Here is a 20,096-nt window from a genome sequence, read left to right as displayed (position 1 = left end):
CGTTGGATGGACAGAAACATAATGTCCCAGAGTTAATCTATTGGATTTAGGTCAAGCGAATGTGGGGGCTAGTCAACGGTATCAATTTCTTCATCCTCCAAGAACTGCCTGCATACTCTCGCCACATGAAGCTGGTCATTATCGTGCACCAAGAGGAAACCCAGGACCCACTGCACCAGCATGGGGTTTGACAATGGGTCCAAGGATTTCATCCCAATACCTAATGCCAATCAAGGTGCCGTTGTCTAACCTGTAGAGGTCTGTGTGTCCCTCCATGGATATGCCTACCCAAACCATCATGGACCTACCACCAAACTGGTCATGCTGAACAATGTTACAAGTTGCATAATGTTCTCTATGGTCTGCTGAAGGTCATTTCGTAGGGCTCTAGCAATGTTCATCCTGTTACTCCTTGCTCAAGGAACAAATACTGGACTGGTCCTGCTGATGGGTTAAGAAACTTCTACGGCCCCATCCAGCTCTCCTTCAGTAACTGCCTGTCTCCTGGAATCTCCTCCTTGCCCATGACACTGTGCTGGGAGACACACAAAACCTTCGGCAATGACGCATATTGATGTGCCATCCTGAAGAAGTTGGACTACCTGTGCAACCTCTGTAGGGTCCAGGTATCGCTTTATGCTACCAGTAGTGACACTAACCATAGCCAAATGCAAAACTAGTGGCCTCAACCTGTTAAACCATTCCTGTTTTGGGAATTGTCTCATTGTTGCCTCTCTAGTGCGCCTGTTGTTAATTTCATTAATACCAAAGCAGCTGAAACTGATTAACAACTCCCTCGACTACTTAACTGACAAGATCAATATCCCAGAAGTTTCATTGACTTGATGCTATAGTCTGATTAAAAAGTGTTCCTTTAATTATTTTGAGCAGTACATATTATACTGCTCAAAGCATAATGATTTTTTAAAGGCAATATGTGAGGAAATGTTGTATACCAAACTGCGCTATTAATTCAAACATCAATTTTAACTAAGACTTTTCTTTTGCACATATAAAGTTTGATTTTAGCTCAAACTGTCAATAATAAGAAACCTTAGTGTCAAAAAACAAAGACATCTATATAACAAAATCAAGTCAAGTCAAGTTGGGGAGCATGCACATTGCCGCACCCACAATGTGATGAAACAACTCAGGATCCCAGTTGGCAACCCCCTAGGCAGACATGCGGTCCAGTCCCACGCTGTGGAAATGACCCTCTATCTGCCACAGCCAGGTGTTACGTGGGCGACCCCTTAGCCTGGTCCAGCCACTCGGGTTCCCAACAATGAGGATCTTACAAGCTGGATCACCCTCGGGGAAAAGCACCACATGGCCGTAGTGCCGTAACGGACGCTCCCTCACAATGCAGGTAAATTTATTTTTCTTTCTTTTCTCCAGATACATATGTCTCAAACATATTTGGAATCTGTTAAATTTTAAACCACTGACAATGCTGGCTTGACTTGAACCTCACACTAATAATGTTTTCAAGAGAAAAACATTATGCTTCTGTGTAAAGAAGTATAATGTATTCAGATTCAAAGGAGGTATTATCTTCGAGGTAGAGAATTCAGTTTTGGCATGGATAAATTCCCATTTAAATTGATAATATCATGCAGGAAATCAAAGTTTCATGTTACCACTGGTCAGGAATTCAAATGGGTGCTAAATTCACTTAAATACTGAAAAAAAAAACTTGCCACAGCAAAAGAAATCCTTTGAAAATGTACAAATCTTGACTGAATAATATTTTGGAAACATATGGTAAACTAGGAAAAACAATCTATGTTTGGTCTCTTTAATTTTGTATTTATCAGAACATCTAGACAAGAACAGACCACTCAGCTCAACTAGCATGCCCTATCCACTTAACTCATCCAAAATAACATCAACTCAAGTTTAAAATTCTACACTACACTACTTGGTAACTTATTCCCTGTGTCTATGGTTCTCTGTGTGAAGAAAAACTTTGTAATATTTGTGAGAAATGTTCCCTTAACAAGTTTCCAACTGCTGAACTAATTTTAAAGTAACAGTCTTGACTCACTGTACTAATTTTAAACAATTCAGTCATGTCACCTCTTAATCACCTGTTGCTTAAAGGCTCAGTGCAGCCCTTTTACAGTTTCCTCAAAATACATCCCCTGTAGTCTTGGAATTAACCTAGTTGATCTTCTCTGGACTTTTTATAGCACTGCTGTGTTGTAGCCTGGAGACTAAACCTGTACTCAGTACTCCAAATGACGTCTAACCACTGCATTATAAAGCTTGAGAATAATTTCCTTTGACTTGCACTCTACACATCATTCTGTATAACCTAGCACTCTCTTACCCTTCTTACTGGCTTCTGAACACTGTCTGGAAGTTAAGGATGACAAGTCCACTATGATTCCTAAATCATAAGGTGTACTTTCAATTTTCAGACCTCCCATTGTGTATTCTAACCTAACATTTTTAGTTTCTACATTTAATACTTTACATTTACTCGCCTGCCACAAACCTGCCATTGCCTGTATGCTGTCTTAGTCCCACTCAAATCTCATCAGATATTCACATCCCAACATCGATTATACTCTGTAGATATGTGAAGTTTGTGCATCCCGTTAGCACTATTTATGGATTTTTACTTACCTGTTACTAATTTCCTCGTTTCCTCTTCGGAAAGTTTTTTTTCAGAATCATTTAAGGCTTCTGAAATTCCTGCTTTTATCCTCTAAAATTAGACAGAATATTTTATTAAAACCTGGCAAAATTAATCTATATGGAATCTTGTTAGCAAGAAATTGACTGATGAAATCTGTTATGAGGACCTTAAACTATCCAAAGAAGAGGAAATTGTCCTTATAAAATGATAATACAAATATGTTTGCAAAGCACTTATCTAGGTTGAAGCTGGCCCACTTTTCTGTGCATGTGGGCACACTTAAAGGAATATGAAGGCACATCATGAAGGAAGAAAAGGTTTAACCTCTGTAAACATCCCAGTGTTTCCAGTGTAGCACTGAGCTTTCTTTGCAGTATATTAAACAATAGATTCTGCTAGGAAATGTGTGACAACTTAAAAGAGAATGTCTCAACATAAACAGGCAAATATTTACATTATTTTTTTCACTTATTTATGAACTGCAGAATAAATACATTCTGCTTGCTATAATTTCTTTGGAGCCAGCATGTGCATACTTATTAACAAAGGAAGTTAGCCTGCTTTCATTAAGTTGTGACACAAAATGTGTAAGCAGGATTATTACCTTGGTTGAATAATGATGGATTAAAACTTCTGCTTCTTGTAACTGGATAGGACCCCGCATTAAACACTGCTGGTAAGAAAATGGGTGAATGGAAGGATGTATTATCCACCCATTTATTTGAGGAATCGGTTTAAAACACTTTAGGGCCATGGGAAAACAGAGCTTATCAGAGCAAAATACGGTACAAGACAGGAACCAGCTTCTGACAGAATGCCATTCCACAGTCTTAGTGATATTATATCGTAATTTGTTTATTAATCTTGTAATGGCACAAGTTATCAATGTGGCAATATAAAATAAAGAATCACACAAAGACATTTACATATTTTTCAAAAACCTGCTTTAAACAAAGGTTTTGTGACTAAAGCCTCAATAGCAAAGTATGTGCATGGTATAGTCACTGCAATGTAAACAAGTAAATGCCCACTATGCCAAATTACTAAGGTGCATAGTTCAAGTGTCATATTATGTTTTTCATGGCTTAACATAACCACCAGGTTGGACTGACTGACTTGAAAAGGCACTATAGTTATGAAGCAAAATCTAAGCAGAAAAAGTGAACCCAAAATGTGCATATATGTACCATGTTTCCTTTTACAGCCTTTGTAGGGTCAGCAAATGGATTGATTTATGTAAGGTTACCCAATGATAGGAGGATTTAAACTTGAAGTATATGTAACAGTATAGCATGTATATAGTGTATTCAACATTTTTTCTGAGGACCTTCAAGATATTGGTTTATTCAGACTTCAAATGCCTGTTCAAATCTCATTACTGCCAGAAAGAATCCTACTCCACTGGGCCCTTGAGCAAGGCCATTAACCTGAAAATTTCTCCAGTGTGCTGTACAATGGCTGACCCTGTGCTCTGACCTCCAGAGGTCATGCGAAAAGACAGTTTCCCCACTGGGATTAATAAAGTATATTGAATCAAAAAATCTAATATTTGTAATTGCTTATTTTTTGTTTGACCAATCTTCCATTTTAAAGATGAGTTTTGGTATGGTGGTCTGTCTAAACATTGAAAAGGCAATCCTAATAGAAAATGTGTTCCAAAAGTAGTCTTCTGTTTAACACCTGTCTACTCTAGAGACTTACTGTAACTAAAAGTACTACCATTTAATGCTATGGTATGTTTTTCTTTCTTTCACTTACATTTTGGTGAGAAATTTCAGGCCTGTCAAGCTGTGTTATTCAAGCTAGATACTTATACTATTTTAAAATTTATATTTAATACATCTGCTGGGTATGCAGAAGAGATAACGCCTCTATGTTTAAATGAAGGTGGCAACACAAAAATGGAAGTGGGTATACAACCTGCTTACTACTGGCATCAAAATTGGGCAGGCAAATCAAATGCCATGTTACAACTAAACAACTCAGACTTCATAAGTATTTGAATGTATTTTCAAGAAAGTTATATAAAAATGTCTGGTCCATATCTACTATTACTACTACAAAAGTCTTAAAAAATGGTGTATACCATGACATATTTGTTGTAGAGACCACAGTGGTTATCACTGCTGACACAAAAATCTATGAAAATTTGTGTGATAAAAAGATGATGGAGTATCGGTATGCATGTTATGATTCAGTCCAGACTTCTCCTAGGCCATTAAAAACATCGTTATTCTATATACTGTAACACTAGTAACTGCTTTGCAATTATAAAATAATTATAAAAACTGTCACGCATGTGCATCTGTAGATCATCCTTAGGGCTCCTCTAAAGGTATGTGGTGCCACCCTGGGATGAGGGGGCTCTTTCGCTAATCCATGTCCTCTCCTTTTCCTCTAGCAACATCGATACGATACTCCCTGCTAATTCCACCCCTTCTGGTTTTTCCACTGTAAATAGCAAGCTTGGCAGAAGAAGGCGTCACTCTGTGATCAGAGCAGGACAGTGACAGAGATCCTGTGACCTGACCTAAACCTGATCTAAGCCTGACTGGGGCTACGTTTGTTGCTATTATTTTACTGCTTTTGCACTTGTGGGTGTCTGTATGTTCATTAAACTTAAAAGAAGTAAACAGGGACGAACAATTTGGTGCCCCAATATTTCTTTGTCTGGGAGTTGCAGTTTATCGCTAACCAACAAAACATGTAATTGTTCACCTTGAAGATATGGGGTAAATAATGGAACCGTAGTAAAATACTGATATTTTCCCAAGCATAATTGTAATAAAATACTGATATTTCCCCAAGCTGCGTAGCCTTTTTTCATAGTTGCTGGCAATATTTCAGTTTTTAGTGTCACAGTCCCATACCTACTTTATACTCTTCAGATCTCATTCCATCCAATAAATAGCGAAGTAGCTCCTGGCTGTCCTGCTGCTGAAATCCTTTAAACCTTGCAGCTCTATGAAAATCAAATAAAGGGAAATAAAAACCACAACTGTAACAATAAATTAATATTAACTTAATTAAGTCTCAAAAGTGAAGTTTGATATTTATTTTCATTCAACTAAACAAACATGAGTAAAAAAAAAAAAAAAAACTTTAGTAAATTACTTTAATCTGACACTAAAATAATGAGAGATATCCAACCTTTAACTGAAGTACCACATTATAAATGTTTAATCGACAAAAATGCTACAAGATAAAATAAATTTCATTATGACACAAGAAAGGGTATAAAAATATTTCACTGTTATTTAAAAATGATGTCTTTAAGGTGGTGACCATCATTAGCATTACACTTTTTGAGACAATTTTTGAACACTTACATGACTTGTTCGGCCAATTCACGGGGAATAGCGGTGATTTCAATAGCATCCTTGAGGGCTCCAAGGTTTTGAGGTTGGTGTTTATATGCCTTTAACTTGAGATATTCCCGCAAGAAGAAATCACATGGAGCAAGATCAAGGCAAACAAAAAGGCCCCCCGACATTTCCACGCAGGAATATCAACTTCCCCTGAAATATCTCCTGCAAAACTTGTGTGGACCTACGCACCATATGAGCTGTTGCTCTATACTGTTGAAACCAGGCAATCACCACATCAAATTCTTCCAGTTGGGGCTGCAAAACGTTCTCCAGCCTTTCAATGTAACGTTCTGAAGTGACCATTGCTCCCCCCTCATCAAAAAAGTAAGGGCCTACAATGCCAAATTCTGCAACGATGCACCAAACTGTAATACACTCAGTGTGCAGAAATCTCTGATGAAGTTCACGAAGGTTGGTTTAAGCCCAATAGCAAAAGATGAGCTTATTAATGCAACCATTCAAATGGAAATGTGCCTCGTTGCTGCATGAGGAAAATTCTCCTCAGAGATGTGTTGGAAATGCCTAAGCCAGAAGTATGTTTGCGCGCTAAACATCAAGGTTTAGGAAAAATACTGAGGTGATCAAATAAAGAATGTACCAGAAGAAAGGTTGATGTAATACACAAAATGTACTAAAGAATGACTAAGAGATGACTAAGAAATCAACAGATGTCCTATAAATGAAAATGGACAGCTGTTACATGCACAGAAATTTCAAGGATGTTAGCTCAACTCAAAAGGTATAAGAAGAACCAGAATATAATGGATTTTTATTTTATATAAATCATTTGGGTGTAAACCAGTGAACCAACCAGAGTAAAATGTATGCATTGATTGACACTGCATGTAAATTCAGTAGTTTATAAAATGAACCTCTATTTGTTTTCTCGGACCATTCTGATCATTCTGACCATACTGTAACAGACTGCTTTTGAAGAATGCTCCCTCCAAGGCATTTTTTTGCCAAGGAGTAAATAAAAGATACAATGAACAGCTTTTCTCCTGCCTGATAACTGATTTGTCCTGTTAGGGGATGCTTCATTCTTTATTAAGATGTTAAATCTCTATCACAGGGCGGCTTGGAGATTTTATGTTCAATGTTTTACCCATCTATCTAAATTTAGCCACCCACTGAAGAATTGTTTTCCGATTTGGGACGTCACCGTTATGAGGAATGCTGAAGTGTGTTCAGAAGGTGCGTTGCGTAATGATGATGGATTTGTTGTTTTTGAAGAACGGTTCGACAGCGAAAGCATGGTGTGCACCGGACCAATGCATGTTGCCAACTGAAAACTACAAGGGATCGCCTATCAAAGGACCCCCAACCCACTCAGCTGCCTCTACCTTGTGCAATGACCTTGAGAAACGTGGTACTTCATTTTGGCTCACCCTGTATTTATTGGACCATTGTCCTGCTAGAAGATCCAATGATAATTCAGTTTTAGTTTTTTGGCAGAGACTGCTAGGTTTAAATTTAAAATCTCCCAATACTTTGTAGAGTCCATGATACCATGTCCCACAAAAAACAGCCCTACACAATCACATAACTTCTACCATATTTGACAGTGAGGATCAAGTTATTTTCAGGTTTCTTATCCTTTTTTATGCCTAACTCACTATTAGTGTTTGTTGTCAAAAAGCTCATTTTATGTTTTGTTTGACAATAGAAAATGGTTCCAATAAAGTTCCAGTGTTTATCAAACTCCAGGTGCCCATTTCTGTGATTAAATGACACAAAAGGCTTTTTTTTTCAGGCATGACTTTGAATAATCTTTTGGCATGGAGGTGGAGTTTCATGGTAGTTTTTTGTTGGCTTGATGACCCCAAGATGCTAGTGATGGATCGTTCTTGAATGATTTGTTCATTTTGAACGAATCTTTAATGTGACTCGGGAAGAACGAGTCATCTCGTGGGAGTGATTCGTTCAGTCGCGCATGCGCATTTGCACAACTTCCTATAGTTTCTGTATTGGAATTATTGATTCACCTGTTTCAAGTCTTTGGGCTTTTCGAGTCGTTCGTTCATCACATGACAGCCCCATAAGCTTAACCAATGCAGTCTGAACCAGATAGAAAATTGATTAGTTCATTCCTCGAGTCTTTCGAGTCGTTCGTTCTTTTGTCACGTAACCACTTACTGGCTCAGTACCTCAGTCAAATACTAATGTAAAATGAATGAATTAATATTTTCTGTTTCTTATAGCATTATAGTTTTGTCTTGTTTGTAGTGTGATCAACATTTGTGTAAGCAGTAGATGTGTTAGGGAGGTAACAGGTAACATTTTAATTATATTTTGCTAAAATGAACAAAATGAAGGAAATGACTCGAAAAAAGATTTGTTCATTTTACTGAACGAGACTCAAAGGTCCGAGTCGGTAAAATGATCCGAACTTCCCATCCCTACAAGATGCTACTTTTTCTGTATTTCTCCAACAGTGATCCTAATGGATTTTTTTAACCTCTGCTACCATCCAAAATAAACATGGGTCCTCTTCCAAGCAAGATGGTAACAGTTCCAGTTGATATTAAATTTTTAACTATGGTCCTAACCATAGATATTGGCATTTTCAGTCAAGTACCAATTTTTTTATGGCCTGACTTGAGAATGTCAACATATTATTCTCTCATTTGAATTGTGTGTTCTCTTATCTTTCCATTTGTTGAACAATGGATAAAGAGAATTTGACCTATGTGCCCATTTATACCCCAATGAAACAGTCATGGAAATTGAGAAATGCTTCAGTAACACTTTGTTCTTAAGAATTTATAGGGGTGTCAGTTATAGTGGCCCATGTGGTTTTTTTAAAGGTAATTATTTCTTGATAATAGATTATTTTTTCTTAGAATAAATTTACTTCAGTGAAAGGCTGGATTTCTCTCATTCTTTAAATCACAAGACAAAGGTAATTCAATTAAAGGTGATTTTTTCCACCCATTCTTCTCATCTTTACCAGGGGTGACGATAATTGTGGAGGGGACTGTATTTACAGATAGAGCCCTGTACTATACATGGCACTATAACTGACTGTGTTCTCTTTTTACCCAAACTTTTATAACTTAGCCTTCTGTATTATAAGGAAACATCTTTTCTTAAAAGAGTAGATATTTTTCACATTTTATTACTCCCTATTATCTCCCATTACTTGCTAAGCAAATAATGCTTCTTTATTTCATTTCAGCATCACTTGCAAGAATATAATTTATCCACTTTCATTGCAAAGTTAAACTGTTCAAAATCAGTTTTTATATTTTATTTCAATATTAAACAACCAATTTTTAATTTAGCAACTTGTACCTTTATAATAAATCATCTGTTTAAATTACAAATGTAATTATTTCACACATCCTAGACTTTTTATTTTAAAACAAAAATCTTACACCAAAAATTTGTCAGATTTTTCACCATCAGACAAATTTCTACATCTTGTTGGACTGTTACAGTACAGGGAAGACAAACTGGCCAGCTTGTCTGCTAAGACATGCTTAACATAACAACAATTTAATTATTTAATTTGTACTGATATTCATTTTTTATATTAATATAAATTAAAATATATTAAGAATGTCAATTAATTTAAAGAGGTCTACAGATAAATGTACACATTTTGCTTTCAATACTTTATGCCTTTTGTTGTTTATTACTTTATCTTTATATATATATATATATATATATATATATATATATATATATATATATATATAAATATAAAAACCTATACTGTATTTGTAGATACAAGCATCGATCTATGACTGCATTGGTTTCTGCCTTGTGTCTGATGCTGCCAGGATAAGCAACAGTGGCCCGCCTCCACCGAGACGACTCGCGTTTTGTCTGCCGCCGGCTGCGGTCGTGTCACCTGCCTCGTTTCCATGCTGTCTGACGCACAAAGAGATTTTCAGCATCTTCTGTAAATGTTAGTGCTAAATTTGATAATTTTTCTCTTCACCACATAATGCAGTCGCCTTTGTGGAGGCGGGCCACTTTTTCAAGGGCCCCCCTGTAAAATATGATTAAGGAGGTGTGTAAAGTGAATAGATAAGTAGAAATTCATCATGAAAATTTGTTAATCATAATGGTAGCCTATTTGTCACAAATATTGTACTTGCAATGATCTGTAATATCTCAAAGGTATATGGGAGGTGTTTTCTGCAAAAAAGGAAATGAAAATTAATATTATAAAATGAAAATGTTATCTCTCTTTTGCCATTTACTTTTCCAAGTCTACATGCAAGAATGTTTCAAAAATTAAAATTAAATGAAATGACACCATTTGCAATTTTATCTTCCGCCTGAACAGCAATGAAGCTGCAAAATTGATAAGTAAGAACCACCTGCTGCTCATCGAATTTTCAATTTTAACTTTGCATTTTGATTTTCAAGTTTTCAGCATGCAAATATATTTTAATTAGCACGGATTAATGTCTGATTAGAAAAGTTAACAAACATCCATCATATCCCTGCTCCAGTCCTCTTCTTTGAGAAACAAAATCTAGTCACACTGATAGATGGATAGATAGATAGAAATATAGAGCTGCATTGGAGTGCAAGCAACTAAAATAATCTTTTAAAATAAACACTACACACCTGCAAGATCATATTGTGCACATGCCAATTCTACACTTTTTGCCACTCTAGGCAAAAGTCCAAATTTCGTGCCCAAACCATGGAGTTTGGTAATAGCTATACATATTACTGCAGATTGAAATTTGCAGTTCCCCTTTCAGGTTTCCTGCGACTTGTACACTTGGAGGATCCCTTAAAATTTCCATGCGAGTTGTACATTAATGTTGGATCAAAGAGTGGGGAAGGTTGGTGGTCCCCCTTGAAGTTTCATGTGAGTTGTACAATAACAAAAATCACCTGAAGCCACCCCTCCCTCAAAGCCAACAGCTACTGTATGTTTATTATACTAAATTTGATAAATTGTTCTCCCCAAAAATTTTGGTGAGCAGCTAGTTTGCCTATATGATACAGTCATCCCTGCCTATGCACCACAATGCCTGGAAATGATTAATTAGAAAACTACTTCTTTTCTGATTACAGTAATCCCTTCTCGATCGTGGGGGTTGCTGAAAAACCACGAAGTAGAAACCATATGTTTGTGTGGTTATTTTTATATATTTTAAGCCCTTATAAACTCTCCCAGACTGTTAACATTATTAGAGCCCTCTAGACATGAAATAACATCCTTTAGTCAAAAGTTTAAACTGTGCTCCATGACAAGACAAAGATGACAGTTCTTTCTCACAATTAAAAGAATGCAAACATATCTTCCTCTTCAAAGAATGCGTGTCAGGAGCAGCAAATGTCAGCGAGAGAGAGCGTGAGGGAAAAGCAATACGTGTTTTTGGGCTTTTAAGTATGCCGAAGCACCGCGATAAAGCTGCGTTTTTAGAGGAGCGTCCATATCCTCTAGGCAAACAGCCTCTGTGCAAACAGTCCTTCTGCTCACACCCCCTCCGTTAGGGGAGAGAATGTCAGAGAGAGTGAGAGAGACAGAGAAAAGCAAACAATCAAGCACTGCACGGGAAGCATATCGTATATCATTGAGGAGTTTTATTTAATACGTAATACATGCTCTGATTGGGTAGCTTCTAAGCCATCCGCCAATAGCGTCCCTTGTATGAAATCAACTGGGCAAACAAACTGAGGAAGCATGTACCATAAATTAAAAGACACATTGTCCGCAGAAATCCGCGAACAAGCGAAAAATCGGTGATATGTATATTTAGATATGTGCTTACATTTAAAATCCGCGATGGAGTGAAGCCACGAAAGTCAAAGCACGATATAGCGAGGGATCACTGCACAGTATATGTGGTTTTACAGTGAAGAACATCAGTGAAGTTTAACAGTAAAACAACTTTATACAGTACAGCATATAAATTCAGTAATACAGTCACATAAGGTTACTCAACAGCCACTTCTACTAACAGCTACATGGCTGTTTGGTTCATACGCAGTACAATATACAGTATATACAGTGTATGATGTTCTGTTCATTGTATTTCTTATGCTGTTGTAATTATATTACTGCCTATGCACTTTACACTGAAAGGCAGGTGTAGATGTGATTATTAGGATAATTAAAAAAAAAAATAGCATTTTTTATGCATAGGTTCCTATACAAAAATGTATGAATGTGTCCTATGATGGACTTGTGTGTTACCCAGGGTCCTAGAAATTGATTCTGTTATAGAAAAATTGCATTCAGAAAATTGATGAATGAATGAATTAACTCTTTGTTTTCCAGTGGTATATTCAAGTTACTAAGATCTGCAGCAAAGCCAGATGCAGATTGAATTTTCTTGTTTAGAACTTAATTCTACTGACTAGTTTTAAAAGATGCTGATCTTGCAAAAGATTTTAAAAGGAAAAAAGTGTAACAAACAAGATGTAATATAAGATTATTATACGTTGTTTAATAATGCAGTTGTGTTTAAGACTAATTAAGCATTGTATTTTAGACCTCCATTTCCTAAAATACATTACATATTGTAATTTATTTTCTTGTGCATATCAATAAAAAGTGACACATTAATAAGCAGTATGACACTTACTTTTTACAAACTTGAAAGAATAATTCTTTTGGAGTGACAATAGCTTTCTTTGTTTCCTGGATTTCAGCTAAAAACTTCCATAGTGCCAATGTCAAAGGCCCTGGTCTGTCCAGCTTAATCTGAATCGGATCCTGGTAGAATTAACATACAATATTTGACACTTAAACATTCCTTAACAAGAAAAAAATAATAAACATACCATACAGAATATTTTATGCATGATCATGAATACATGTGTGCATCATTTTCTGAGCTGTTTTGAATAAAGGTCTCTATCAAATAAGGAAAGTGAATAATAAACATGTTGTAATAACATAAAATTACCTGCTGTGTTGACACAAAGGACATATTTTTGACTGTTTCTTCATCCTTTATTTCCTTGATAAGCTGCCTAAGCAGCTGTGTTTGTGAAAGAATCTATGGTGAAAACATATTGTGATTCACATATGAATGGCATTTTATCATATACTTTAAATATAATATACATAGATACATGTCCAACCATGTTTTTTTTTTAATACCCATGTGGTGCTCTTCTTAAAGAGGAACATCAAAAGGTCCATTTAGTAAAAACATGCTACTTGACTAGCCCCAAGTCAAATGCAAACTACATATACTGTAGCATTATGATTTTATACATACACACAACAAAAATAGCAGCAATAGACAAATTAGTTGAAAGAGGGGAGTAATTATCTTAACATTCAGATTTTCTTAGTTGTTATTCTAATTTGCGTAACTTTTGAAGAGTTTCAGTAAAGATAACTGTTTCCTTAAATGGAGTTGAAGACAGAAATATGGTGTAAAAGTCAGTAAGTCAGTCATTTTCCAACCCGCTATATCCAAACACAGGGTCACGGGGGTCTGCTGGAGCCAATCCCAGCCAACACAGGGCACAAAGCAGGAACAAACCCCGGGCAGGGTGCCAGCCCACCGCTAGTATAAAAATGCTTGTGAAAATATTAATTAAATGAAAGCACACCTTACTCATCATTATGTTGTGTGTGAAGTTAAGGAAGTTACACTCAATTTATTTAATGCTGCTCAGTTTTCTTTTCACAATAGCATACAAAAATTACCAGAACTACATAATCTGTTAACCAGAAAAGCTAGAAAGACTGGAAAATTGTTGGAATGTCACTGCTTGCATAGTGATAAAAAATGTCAGTGGCATACTAATTTACTATTACTACAGCAAAATGTATTGAAAGAAAAAGAATGAAAAATTAATTTTTCAAACAGCTACTGAATACAGTTTCCCAGTGATAAGTCAAGCATGTGACTAATGGGTCACATGATTCACCCTTACTTTCAGTTACGCAGTCAAACTATATAAACAGGCATGCTGTGGTTGCATGCACTCTGGAGCAGGTTTTCTTCAAGGAACTCTGTATTTGGCTGCATTCATCCTTCCCTCAATTCCGATCAGTCTCTCTGACCCCAAGAAGCACCTCCACAGCATGGTGCTGCAACCACCATAATTCACAATAGGGCGCACATCAGGCAGACAATGAGCAGGGACTGATCGCCAGACATAGTGCATGGAGTTCTGCCCTGAGAATTCAACTTTTCACTCATCAGACCACAAAATCTTTTCCTCGTGCATTGAAGAGTCATTTAAACTGTCAAATGTCTTTTACTCAAGAGTGGCATCTGTCTACAGATAGTTTCATCTCAGAAGAGGACTTCTGAAGCTCTTCTAGAGTGACTATTAGGTCCTTTCTTGCATGGTTACTCAGTTTGACAAGACAGCCAGCTCTAGGAAAAGTCCTGATGTTCACAAGCGTCTTCCATTTCACAATGCTCCTGGGAACACTCAAAGCTTTAGAAATGGTTTTACACCCTTGCCCTGACCTACGCCTCACCACAATTTTACCACAAAGATCAAGAGAGGGTTGTACGAACTTCATAGCTCATTTTTTGTCCTGACATGCAGCGGGGATTGTGAGACCTTATACACCGATGTGTGTCTTCATTTTGCCACAGGTGGACTCTAATCAAGTTCTAGACACATCTCAATGGATAATTAAAGCAAACAGGATGCATTTGACCACAATTTGGAGTGCCCGAGCAAAGGGTCTAAATACTTAAATAAATTTTAAGAGATATCAGTTTTGATTTTTAATATATTTGCAAACTTTTTGGAAAACAGGTTTTCACTTTGTCTATATGGTCTGTTAAAGTAAAGATTGATTGGCAAAAATAGCAAATATATTCCCTTAAAAGTAAATCTACAACGTGATGAAGTGTACAAAAAGAGGTGGGGATTTGAATAATTTCTGAAACCACTGTATTTAGCATAATCATCAGAAGGCAGTTAGAAAAAGAATAACTGCCCCCACTGATCCATGCATTCCAGCAGCCACTTTTCTACAGAAATAATGCTACATTTTTATAAACTATTACCAATATTTTACGGCTGAAATCATTGATTTATATTAAAGAGAGTCATGGAAGGAAAGCAACACATTTATTTCAGCCTTTACTATTTTTTTTTTATTCAGAATGATTCACCAGAATGTACTGCATTAAATAACTGCTATTAGGCAGTTTTCTGAGCCAATAAATGAGATCCACATACAGTATTTTATGCAAAAAAATCTAAATTAATTTAAATATTCCCTTATGATTTAAACTTTCAAGGACCAACATATAAGGTAAATAGCATTTGCCAATAGATTATTAATATTCTTTTATTCAATAAATTATTTATTAGACTCTCATACATTGTTCATATAAATGGAGCAAACTTTAACATTAAAAAAAATTAAGTCTAGTTAAAACTAATACTGACCATAGTCTTAAAAGTAAACATGTAAACAGGTAATATACAAGACACACAAAACAACTACAGTATTCAAAATTATTTTGTCCTTACAAAAATGTTCATTACTTTTAAGGATCTCTATCATGATCATACAGCATTTCATTAAACCCAAGGCACTATATCTTAGTCTACCTTAATGCTGTGGCTGTGACTAATATACATAGATACATTTTTTGAAAGTGTACTTTACATTTCCTGATACAAAAAAAAAAACTAATATACAGTACCATATTCCAAACTGTTAAAAACACAAAGAGTTACAAAAATAATAAAAACATTCAAAATATCTAACCTGTAGAACTGCATTGAAGAAACATGTGTTTCCAAGATTACTAAAACCTTTCACAGGGACAGTTCTGCTTTCATGTGAAGATGTGATGTTGCTTTCTACAACTGTCTCATTCTTCTGGTTGTCTTTGTGTTGCTCATTTTTATTTTCCTTTTCTACCTTTTTATTCTCCAACTTATGTATTTGGTTTTCACTCTCTTTAAAACCTGCCAAAAATAAAAGTTACTTTATGCCAAATATATGATACAATACCAAATTAACCATTATTAAAACAACTTTAATTACATGACAAAAACAAAGAATGAAATCACTAAGGCTGAATATTTTAGCATATGATAATTTTAGTAATACCCTTGTAGGATTTCATTAAATCAGCAGGAAAGGTTTTCATCGGAAATACAATTTCTTGAAACACAAAATGGGAAGAAGGATGATGATATCATTGCAGTCATCAACACAAAGTGTTTGGTAAAAATCAACCCTAGGCTATATGTTTTTGCATCTTATGGAAATTTAACTTTCATAAGTACAGAGTAATGGGGATTGTGGAAGAGAGGTGAAAAAGAGAGTGCAGGCAGGGTGAAATGGGTGGAGAAGAGTGTCAGGAGTGATTTGTGACAGACGGATATCAGTAAGAGTGAAAGGGAAGGTCTACAAGACGGTAGTGAGACCAGCTATGTTATATGGGTTGGAGACGGTGGCACTGACCAGAAAGCAGGAGACAGAGCTGGAGGTAGCAGAGTTAAAGATGCTAAGATATGCATTGGGTGTGACAAGGATGGATAGGATTAGAAATTAGTACATTAGAGAGTCGGCTCAAGTTGGACGGTTGGGAGACCAAGTCAGAGAGATTGCATTGATTTGGACATGTGCAGAGGAGAGATGCTGGGTATATTGGGAGAAGGATGCTAAGGACAGAGCTGCCACGGAAGAGAAAAAGAGGAAGGCCTAATAGAAGGTTTATGGATGTGGTGAGAGAGGACATGCAGGTGATGGGTATAACAGAACAAGATGCAGTGGACAGAAAGATATGGAAGGAGATGATCCGCTGTGGCGACCCCTAACAGGATCAGCCGAAAGAATAAGAAGAAGAATCCCAAGGATTAAATCCTTCAAAAGACATTTCAATCTGAAGAGTAATAAGATAGTAATTGAAAAATAAGTATCAGTGAGCAAAAAAGCAGCATGTATGTTACCTAAAAAAGTTAAGAAAACAATAGGAAGAAAAATGTCATCCAGAAAAAATGCACCCAAGATTACTTTAGAACTAGGTGTCAACCCACAGTACACTTCAAAAACATACCAACATACATTAGAAGATTGGATGACGCTTCTTTTCTGGAGGGGTTCTGCTGGGTACAACTAAAGACTACTTTTATTCACTCCTGCTTAAAACCATATGCACTTAAAATAGTTTTAAGAAGCATCTTCGTACTGTTTTTTGGCATCAGAATAAGAAAGCATGGATGACATCAACATTGTTTCCAAAATAGTTCCATAACAGCTTTATACTCAGAAATTAAGGTTTTGTTACTTGTGAATAATAGTTCTGCACTTCAAAGCCACACACAAACAGCGTTTTACCACATTCATCATGCTCTGGAAAATGATTCAGAACTCAAAGGAATGAAATATTGGAAGCCACTATTACTAAAGATTACATCACATACCTAAAATAGATTGTTTATTCACTGAAGCCATCAACTCTATGCATGCCATTGGACCCTTTGGAAAATACTGAAAACTGTTTGTGATAAGGTTACTATTTTGTCTTCAAATAACACAACAACCTGTCACAATCTAGACATTTGCACTATGGCAACTGCTGGTGGCCATTCACAACTTTGGATTATTACGTGATTCCACAACAAAACACTTGCTCTTGTCAACATAAGATGGGAGGTGAGTGAGAAGAAAGCTCAGAAGAAGAAACAAGAAAGTGCTCTGGTTGCACTGCTTAAAGCCAATATCTGTGTGTATGTGCACAGGAGTTCTCCTGTTGTTCCTGGTGTAAAAAGAGCCGCTTTTGAGAGTCTTTGCAATCCAGATGTTGTGGATTTGCATGGTAAAATGTAATCAACAGTTACCACTGTGTAAATGCCCAGATTGGGACATATCATGGTATGATTCTATGACAAAACACCTGGCGTAGTTGGCAGCTTTTGCACTGTACACTGTTCTAGTGTAGTGGTGGTAGTGTAGTGGTGGTAAAGCTAAAAAAAGGAGGGGCTGAGTGAGAAAGAAAGACAGAGCTCAGCTGAAAACCCCAGGAAGTACTCTGCTTGGAGTGCTTAGAAGAAGTTCCTGTGTTCCTTGATTTTGCAATCTAGACATCGCAGATTTGCAGTTGGCAATATGCAGTTGTAACTGCACAAATGTCCAGATTAGGACAGATCGTGGTATAATTCTGTTGTACCTGTTGTCACTTTTATTTGCATCAAACCAGGTGATGTTGATTTACAATTGCTTATACTTCCTATTTAGACAGATTGATATCCATGAAGCTTAACTGACTTGGTGTTATACTGTGATGATTAAGTATTCCCTTAATGTTTTGAGCAGTGTATGTTTGATCTCAGTCTCAGTCTCACCTTGACAATACTGGAGAATGGGAAGAAGAATAACAGCTTCCCCAGATCAAAGTACCCTGATCACCTAGTAAGGATATCAATGGGAAAAGGAATACCATGAGATTTCCAAAAAGGAGCCATACACTCTTTCTAAGTCAGAGCTGACAAACTCAGTATGCCGTCATTGTGAATTTTACTAATCCAAACAAGGTAAAGAGTGAGGGTAATTGAGTTATGTTTCTTTGGTTGACATATTACATTTGCTTGCTCGCTCTCTCTCTATTTAATTATTCTTAAAATAAAATTTTTGCACCAGGTAATGCCTGATTAGGTCTCTTTCTATATTAAATCTACACTGTAAAATCGGAGAATTATGGTGAGGGACTTATTGCCCAGAAAGAATCTTAATATTAGGTTTAGGACAATACTCCAGTACAGGGTTTCTTAAAACATTTTTTTCTCATGACCCAATTTTGCCCTTACTAGTTTCTTTGAGACCCTGTCCATAACAACGGTCAGATGCCAATGTATATAGCTTTCCCCTATGTAGAAACACCACCGACAATCAGAGCAGGACCTCCTTGGAGAACCACTGTCCATATACATAGCTTTGGGGGTTCAAGGTGGGGTTGAATGACCTTGCAGAATCACCAACAACAGTCATACTGCCAATAGCTGTGCCAATCCATTGTGAGAGATTTCATAAACTGTACTGTATGTAACCCATTCATGTTAAATACAGAGGTGAGTCACAATCCTAGACAACCCATAGTTTAAGAAACTGTGCTCCAATGTGTAATACAAAAACACCCATGTGCATTTCTCTATTATAAGCAATCTTTAGCTAATCATATTCATGACAATGCCAGCATTCAAGGAATAGACATTTGGTCTGAAATGGTAATTCACCCAAATTCAGACAAATTTATTATACTTTCTAAGCACAGAAAGTTGAAACATATGCAATGGGCATCTTTTAGCCAATTAAATTTAGTTTTCTTAGTTTATAGACATACACTTTCAGCAGTTCAATTGTCATACCTATTAATGACTCTTATTTTGTCCCACCATACATAAAAATTAAGATAATGGCCAACACCTCATAATGTTTCATCAATTTTTTTTTTCCTATTACCACATACAATTTAGTTCACCCATACAGCAATAACTCCATTATAGCTGTTTATCACAGTGTAAGGCATGACACAAACTTGAACTGCATGTATGACTAAAATGGCAACAAGTAAAAAGCAAAATGATAAAAGTTGCAGATGAAGGAACTATTCATGGTTTCAGGGAAAAAATGGTTCTTATCAAATTCTAGAAGAAAATTGTGTATAAATTAAATGGTCATTCAGAGTTATTTTCAGCAATAAAGTATAATGTCTCTTTTACTGTTTAAAATTAATGAAAAGCTTTTACAATTTAATCCAAGAATATTTAGTTATGGTCCTGGGGGGTACTAGAACCTGGAGGTTTTCATTCCAACCAGTTACCTAATTAAAAGAAAGTCCTTGCTGATAATGATACTTGGCACTTTTTGATACTTTTTCTGCGAACATTACCCGTATGTTTTGTGGACTGGAACAGATTTGCACTTCATGATCCTCCCCTTTTCTATCCCATCTACTTTTAAACATTTTATTAACACAAGATACTTCATGATACATATTGAAGACTGTAAATGGAACCAGATTAGCTTGAGAGCTGGTGGTTTATTTGTTGTTTATCATGGCTGCTTAAGAAAACTCTTTAATTAATCTTGTCTTTAATAAATTGGCTGATGTGAAAACATGTAGCCACTGCAGCCCCTTCAGCACCGTGTGTGAGGATCCCTG

The 20,096-nt window shown here is 36.3% G+C and overlaps 1 protein-coding gene across 3 annotated transcripts in view; it reads right to left on the bottom strand.

The window, feature by feature from the left end:
- usp16 (ubiquitin specific peptidase 16) overlaps positions 1 to 20,096 on the bottom strand; it is a 210,019-nt gene that overhangs the window by 77,246 nt on the left and 112,677 nt on the right. For all 3 annotated transcript variants that reach the window (XM_039744906.1, XM_039744907.1, XM_039744908.1), the window contains exons 6-10: positions 15,692 to 15,894; positions 12,897 to 12,989; positions 12,573 to 12,703; positions 5,519 to 5,606; positions 2,632 to 2,713 (exon numbers count right to left, since the gene is read on the bottom strand). In XM_039744906.1, the coding sequence (XP_039600840.1) occupies positions 2,632 to 2,713; positions 5,519 to 5,606; positions 12,573 to 12,703; positions 12,897 to 12,989; positions 15,692 to 15,894 (597 nt within the window). The remainder of the gene's footprint in view (positions 1 to 2,631; positions 2,714 to 5,518; positions 5,607 to 12,572; positions 12,704 to 12,896; positions 12,990 to 15,691; positions 15,895 to 20,096) is intronic.

Source organism: Polypterus senegalus, chromosome 2 (genome assembly GCF_016835505.1).
Source record: "Polypterus senegalus isolate Bchr_013 chromosome 2, ASM1683550v1, whole genome shotgun sequence".
Classification (NCBI taxonomy): Eukaryota; Metazoa; Chordata; class Cladistia; order Polypteriformes; family Polypteridae; genus Polypterus; species Polypterus senegalus.
This window is presented reverse-complemented; position numbering and strand designations above follow the sequence as displayed.